Here is an 8,082-nt window from a genome sequence, read left to right on the forward strand (position 1 = left end):
TTTGTAAATAGTTCAAGAGTCAATAAAGACTGCTAACCATTCAAAGATTTTCTATTGAGTTGTAACCAACATCCTTCAACAATTCCTTTAGGGAATGGTGCAAATTAGATTTTAAGGAATCTGGGCAGCCAGATGGGGTTGTTGAACCCCATTCAGCCAGGCCCACCTGCAAGAGGAGATCTGATGGTTCTTGGTGCAAGAGAATGCAGATAGACATTACTTCTGATCCTAGTGGAATTACATTTGAAGTAATAGACTTGCATTTAAAAAATAACTTTATTTAATAAAAAATAAAAACATTTAAAAGTGGGGTTCAGACAATATTGCTGATTGAAGCATTTAGGAGGACATTAGTGGTTTTGACAAATTGGAAATAAATACAGACGTCAGTTGCAAGATGGTGCTGATCTTCATTTGGCTGTTTCTAGCATATTTGTTCTTAACAGTCTGCATAAAAAGAAAGGATTCTTTAGCAAGTCATGCTTCATGAAGAATTATCCAGCAGCCCATTCTAGGATCTCTGGAGTGGAGTTATTTAGGGTGCTATTTTTTGCTGAATGAGTGCTTGAAAACTTCAACTGGAGGTTAACAATACTTCACTCAGGTCAGAGATGCAAAATGCAGGAGTATTTCCTGCTTGGGAAATCTAATGCCACTCCAGAGCTTATTTACCAAGGTACCATCCAAGTGCATTGGAGAAACTAGATGCAGCCCGTGGCATTGCCCAAGAGAAAAAAGTATCTACAAGCTTACCATGTGTTTGGTCATGTGGTTATTGACATGTACAACATTCTTAGCCATGTGCTGCATAACAGGAAGTAGCTGCTCCTCTTGATAGCCCAGGTAGTACTGCAAGAGGAGTGTCTGAAAAGCAACAAGCCAGGATTTAATGCTTGCAACAAAGGTCATGTCTGTTATCTCCACAGTAAACATGTACTTACCCATTCACCACAATTCAGGAGTTTCTGAGCAAGGTGGAAGGCAGAGGCAGCAATCAGAGATGGAGGGTAATGCACCATCTCATAGTCTCCCATTGTCAATTCCATCAAGTATTTGGCAAGAACATGTTGTTCAGTGCTAGCCTGAACAGAAAAGGCATCGATTTAAAAAATACATTATACCAAATGCTCAAGTGACCAGCTATTAGGAACTTGCCCATGCAATAGAACAGTCTAAATTATGAATTCACAATTCTAGTACACGAGATGTTTGATCATTAAATCCTACTGTGCAGAGGGAGATTGTTTGGCCCATCAAGTCTGCACCAATTGACAGGCCAGACCCTATGCCTGTAACCCCATGTATTTACCCAGCTTTAAACACCAAGGGGCAATTTAGCATGGCCAATCTACATAACCTGCATATCTTTTAGACTGTGGGGCTCCAGAAGACATGGGGTGAACATAGGACCCCCCCCCCCCCCCCCCAGGCTGGAATTGAACCTAGATCCCTGGTGCTGTGACTGTACAGCCACTAACCACGGCTAGCTTACTGCTCCATGAAAAGACACCTCAATTTTACTTGCCTCAAGATTGGGAAACTAAAGAACAATGAACATTACAGCACAGGAATAGACCCTTCATCCCTCCAAGCCTGCACCAACCATGCTGCCCAACTTAACCAAAACCCCCTACCCTTCCAGGGACCATATCCCTCTATTCTCATCCTATTCAGACACCCCTTAAAAGTCACTACAGTATCTGCTTCCACTACCTCCCCCAGCATCTGCTTCCACTACCTCCCCCAGCAACAAGTTCCTTCTGTACCCTCTCCAAAGCCTCCACATCTTTCTGGTAGTGTGGCAACCAGAATTGAACACTATATTCCAAGTGCGGCCTAAGCTTCTATAAAGCTGCAACATGACTTACCCATTTTTAAACTCAGTGCCCTGGCCAATGAAGGTAAGCATGCTGCGTCTTCTTGACTACCTTCTCCACCTGCATTGCCACTTTCAGTGACCTGTGTACCTGTACACCCAGATCCCTTTGCCTATCAATACTCTTAAGGGTTCTGTCATTTATTATATATTTCCTATCTGTATTAGACCTCCCAAAATGTATTACCTCACATTTGTCTGCCATCTCTGCCCAAAGTGTCCAACTGATCTATATCCTGCTGGTCCTCATCACTATCTGCAAATCCACCAACCTTAATCAAACCAGTTACATTTTCCTCCAAAATCATTTACATACAGCAAAGGTCCCAGCACTGATCCCTGAGGAATGCCACTTATCACAACCTTCCATTCACAGAAATGCACCCTTCCACTGCTACCCTGTCTTTTATGAGCCAGTTCTATATCCACCTTGCCAGATTACCCCTGATCCCATGCGACTTCACCCTCAGCACCAGTCTGCCATGAGGGACTTCGTCAAAGGCCTTACTGAAGTCCATGTAAACATCCACTGCCCTACCTTCAATCATCTTTGTCACTTCCTCAAAAAACTCGATCAAGTTAGTGAGACATGATCTCCCCTTCACAAAACCATGTTGCCTCTTGCTAATATGTCCACTTATTTCCAAGTGGGAATAAATCCTGTCGAAGAATCCTCTCCAATAATTTCCCTACCACTGATGCAAAGCTCACTGGCCTGTAATTACCTGGATTATTCTTGCCACTTTTTAAACAAAGGAACAACATTGACTATTCTCCAATCCTCTGGGACCTCCCCTGCAGCCAGTGAGGATACAAAGATTTCTCAAGGCCCCAGCAATTTCCTCCCTTGCCTCTATTCTGGGGACTTGTCTACCTTCAGTGTTTCTCAAGAACCAATACCTCTTTTGATCTCAACATGACTATCTACACACCCTTTCCCAGGCTCATCATCCACCAAGTCCTTCTCTCTGGTGAATACTGACACAAAATATTCATTTAATACCTCACCCATTTCACCTGGCTCCACATGTAGATTCCCTCCCTTGTCCTCAAGTGGGCCAACCCTCTTGCTCTATGTATAAAAAGCCTTGGGATTTTCCTTAATCCTGCTGGCCAATGCTTTGTGACCCCTTTTAGCCCTCCTTACTCAAGTTTCTACTTTCCTTATATTCCACACTTGCTTCATGCGTTCCCAGCTTTGGTGAATGCTTCCTTTTCTCTGACTAGGCTCACAATATCTCTTGTTATCCAAGGTTCCTAAAACTTGCCATACTTGTCCTTCAGCCTTACAGGAATGTGCTGGTCCTGAATCCCTACTAAAACTAATCTGGAGCCTGGTGGAGATACTGATAAAAGCAACAGATGAGATGTTCATCTCATTAGAAGACAGACTGGAAGCTTACTTCTACAACTTTTGATGCTCTTCTGAGAAAGTGTAGTGGAAGTGGTTTTCCCAGAGAAAAGTCAAGTTTCTTTAAGATGGACCTCTCCATTTGCCGTATTTGAGCACTGGAGCAAGCATCATCAGTGATGATGACAAAGTCCCCAATTTCCGGAGGATAAATCTCTTCATATTTGGAAGCAACAAGCATTGCTGTTACACCAACAAGTTGTAGATGATTCTTTGTTACTGGATTAACCTAAGAAAGTAGTCACAGTTGTTAGAGTTTAGCAGAGCTTTGACTACCAGATCTGAATTTTGATATTGGGCTAGGTCAATGAAGCAAGTGCAAACCAAAAATTTAGGCAAATGTTTAAATCAATTTGACTACAGGCTATAGAATGAACAGCCAAGTATGGTATTCACCAAGAAGTTCAAAAAATGTTTCTCCATGATCAGAATAGTTGGGTGGGCCAATTTACATAAGGGAACCAAGAACAGCACAAAGCCAAAAAAATCTTACCTGAAGAAATCTGTCCAAAATAGACACCGTCAAGTACATAGTTTCTTGGAGCAACTTAAATTTCACCTGAACCTGCACAAGCCAGTCAATTAGAATAGCACGCATGCTTCCAGTTATCTTCTGTCCCATCAGGTAGTTTGGCCTCACTACCTGCTTGGTCTAAATAATAAACACTTGTAAATAATTGGCCTGCTGGCTACATGTTTCAAGTATTAACAGGATTTCAACAAGTGGGAAATGTAGGGATCTATTTAACAGTAGTCAGATACTACAAATTCTCATTTATCAGACAGAAATTTGCCTTGGTCTTTATTGGAACAGCTTCTCCCACTCTCCTGTACTAAGTCCAGAATTGGGACCATGTCATCATATCTCAATGACTAGACTGCTACATTTGCTTCCATTAACAGGTTATTAGTCAAGAAACTCTGGCTAAACTTACTGGATATTTTACTTAGGAGAAAGGTCTTGGAGAACAAGATCCACATAATATTAGCCATAGACCTTCCCAGTTACTCAAGGTTTTCATTCTTGCCACTAACAGCAGTTTATTGCTAGGCAAGACCTGTGTCTTCATGGTTAAAGGGAAGGAAAACTGACCTCAAGTTCCCTCAAATATTTGTAGACGTCTTTAACATATTCACTGCACAGCATTGTGTTGTTGCCATCCTTTCTATCAACATCTTCAACAGGTAAGATTTCATTAGAAAAGGCTTCAATTGGCTCTTCAGACATACATACTGAAATATCCATTGGGGATGGAGATGGTGGCACCTGGTACAATGGATACAGTGAGTTAACCAAATGAATGGACAGTCTAAACATGAAGTGCAAGTCAAAACTTAAATGTATATTAGCTTTCTCACTGAATCAGAAACTGCATATCCAACATTAAATTTGTTTTGCAACCCACATTGGAGTATTTGTGCAAGTGGAGTAACAAGAGTGGATAATGAGGATTTAAATCCAGGTCTTTTGGAACCAAAATTGATAAATCATGTGTAGAAACTAGTCTATTTAAAAGTGAATAACCACAACAGCTCAAATATGGGATATTCCATTAAGAACTCATTTGTTCTTTATCAATATTGAAATTAAAAATTTTAACTAGAGGTTCCTCAGCTAGTGCCAGGAATTCATTTTCTAGCAATGAAATTTACCCATTACCAAGCCAGGATAAACATTTTATACACAAGTAAATCAAACCTCAGGTTTTGCAATGTTCTCAGTGTGGTATGGTTTTGGCAGTAGAGCTTCTGGCTGTTTGCACATCTTCACTGGTTCAATTTTTGGAGCCATCACTATTTGTTCCTGCAAATTCAAATACAAGTGGGAGTTTTTATATATCTGCACTAAGCAAATAATCCAGCTGAATCATAGTTAAGGGAAGATAGTCAAGATCACCATACACAAATAAGCAAGCACTGATCCCATTTCATCAGAGTAAGAAGCCTCAACACCAGGTTATTTGGAATCAAGCTTTGGGAGCACTGCTCCTTCATCCAGTTTAACCAGGTGTTGAGACTTCTTACTGTGCCCACCCCAGTCCAATGCCAGCATCGCCACATTTCCCTAGAAGTAGAGAAATGGCCACTATGTGAACCACCACAAGTTCATGATAGTATTATCACCAACCTTTAACAATAGCACATCAACTCCTTTTGTGTGTATTAACTCCCGGAGCTGTTCAAATACAATATTTATAAGTATGGTGCCTAGTCAACAATGCAAAAAGATATGAGGCTAAACATCAAGTGTTCAGTTGGAGATATGCATGCACTGAAAAGCAAACTGAAGCAGCTATTTCAAGTGTACCCATTTACAAAATCAGCAAGGATGACCAGGTTAAAACACCAACTAAAATGATAAATTTGAAGGAGTAGCCTTCGTTAAAAGAATGTTACTAGGCTACAATTGGTTTAACATATCAAATCCCACTCCAATTCCATTTTCAAGTTTGCTGATGACACTACCATAGTGGGTCAGATCTCAAACAATGATGAGACAGAGTACAGGAAAGAAAAATCAGGTGAATTGGTGCAATGACAGTAATCTGTCCCCGTCAGTAAAATGGAGATCAGGAAGCATAGTGGAGGATATGCCCCTGTCGACAAACAGTCATGATGTGGAAACGGTTGAGTGCTTCAAGTTTCAACCTGTCCTGGTCCCTCCACACAGACTATAGTTAACAAAGCCCACCAATACCTCTACTTTCTCAGGAGGCAAAGGAAATTTAGCATGTCCGTTTTGACTTTTTACAGATGCACCATATAAAGCATCCTTTCCAGGTGTCTCACAGCTTGTTACAGCTCCTGCTCTGTCCAAATCCAAGAAACTACAAAGGGTTGTTAACATAGCCCAGTCCATCACAAACCAGCCTTCCATTTACACATCCCACTGCTTGAGGGAGCCATCATAAATCAAGGACCCCACAGACTTCTGTTGAGATACAAAATTCTGAGGACACGTACCAACCAACTCAAGGACAACTTCCCTGTTGAATAGCCCCACCTTGTATTAAGCTGACCTTTTCTCCCCCCCCCCCCCCCCCCGTTCCATCTGTAACTGCAACACTAAATTCTGCAACTTCTCCCTCATGAACAGCATGTTTTCTGTGTAGCATGCAAGAAACAATACTTTTCACTGTATCCCAATACATGGCATCAGTGGCAAGCACTGCTGCCTCACAGGGCCAGAGACCCAGGTTCAATTCCAGCCTTAGGTCACCATCGGTGTGGAGTTTGCACATTCTTCATGGCTGTGGGTTCTCTCTGGGTGCTCTAGTTTCCTCCCACAGTCCAAAGAGGTGGGCGTTAGGTCAATGGGGCAATTTGACAAATTGCCCCCTAGTGTCAGGGGGATTAGGAGGGCAAGTGTGTGGGGTCACAGGACCTGGGTGGGATTGTTGTCAGTGCACACCCAATGGCCTTTCTGCCCTGTAGATTCTATGAAACAATAATAAATCATAGAAACCACTGCCTACGACAGAGGAACGTTCCCAAGTCAGAATCTTTCAAAGTACACTCACCTTTTTCAGAGCTAAAGCTCCACATGGCTTATTGATGATATCCACCAAAGCAACTCTACGCTCCAAGCCCATGGTTGGGCAGTTTTTTGATCGGATTTCTGCTGCAGTAGCAGCCGCTCGGGTAGCCTAAAAAGGGAGAATACTGCAGTTACTGGGAGGCAAGTCTAGACTTTGGGGGGGGGGGGGGGGGGGGAGAAGAGAAAAAGGCCAATTGATTAAAGGTGGCTATGCAGTCAGACACGCACTTACTGTCCTTCCAGCATCCTTCCATTTTCAAAGCCACCTCACTGACTGTCCTCTCCCCACCCCAATACAATTACCCAATTTGTGGTTTAAGTTGCTATCATATGGATTTTCTTTTTTTAAAAAAACTTGCTTCCTGGAACAGGTTTGTGCTCAGTCTTTGGGAAAGGTTCTATAGAGTCCAACATTAAGCAATATTACTAAACTGTCAGTAGAACACTGGAATTATTAAAGAATCATTTCAAAGTTAGAAGTATATAAAGCAAGGCGAGAGCGCCTTACTCCTCACCAAATCTTAATACCAAGGGAAAGCGCCAGAATGTACATTAAACACCAGACAAGTAATTAACATGTCAAACGGGAGCCTGACAATTTAAACACACAACTAGGAACTTGAAAAGTGAAGAAATCTAATTGGTGGCAGTGTCGAGTCAGCACAAGGCAATTACCAAAATAGTCATGGCTAGTTTAACGTAGATGGAGGAAAGGCTACTTGGAATTAACATAACCAAAATTCATTCAACTATTAGGAGTGCAAAAAATATACAAATCCCACCCCCGCTGAGAATATGCCAAATTGGCGAAGTTGGAAAGTAGAGTTTCAAACTATGCATTGCACCCAGAAAGCAAAGAGGTTTCCATAAAGTCCCACCTGCAATTGACAGCGAAACTTGACGAATTAGAGAATGAATTTCATTTAATAGAAGTCGCGCTAAAATTCCAAATGAACCCCCTCCTCCCCAAAAATAAAACTTGCTACCAGCAACCTTACCCTTCTCACACGCACAGCCATCGTTCCTCGCTTTTAAAACCCTATTTGCAACCTTCAGTCACTCTAACTCCCTGCTGCTCCTGGAGCTTTTAAATCTGTTCCTCAAGCTCCCATTGGGACACCAGAGAAACTAATTGAGGGTCCTTATTGGCTGAAAGCAACCACCCTGACCCGAGGATCTATATTTATTGTTGACATTGTGTTATATCGGGTGTTATCTCTATAATTTATTATTGTGAGATGGTATTGTATTCTGGTT

At 41.8% G+C, this 8,082-nt stretch overlaps 1 protein-coding gene across 1 annotated transcript; it reads right to left on the reverse strand.

Annotated features, from left to right (window-relative positions):
• Positions 1–339: 339 nt before the first annotated feature.
• LOC144494682 (G2/mitotic-specific cyclin-B1-like) lies at positions 340–7,844 on the reverse strand. Its single transcript, XM_078213884.1, has 9 exons — positions 7,824–7,844; positions 6,809–6,934; positions 4,987–5,091; positions 4,381–4,554; positions 3,781–3,939; positions 3,280–3,516; positions 942–1,082; positions 754–864; positions 340–447 (listed from the first exon to the last, which is right to left on the reverse strand). Exons 1-9 carry the CDS (start codon positions 7,842–7,844, stop codon positions 340–342), a joined length of 1,182 nt encoding a protein of 393 aa, XP_078070010.1.
• Positions 7,845–8,082: the final 238 nt, after the last annotated feature.

This window comes from Mustelus asterias, chromosome 6 (assembly GCF_964213995.1).
Source record: "Mustelus asterias chromosome 6, sMusAst1.hap1.1, whole genome shotgun sequence".
Lineage (NCBI taxonomy): Eukaryota > Metazoa > Chordata > Chondrichthyes > Carcharhiniformes > Triakidae > Mustelus > Mustelus asterias.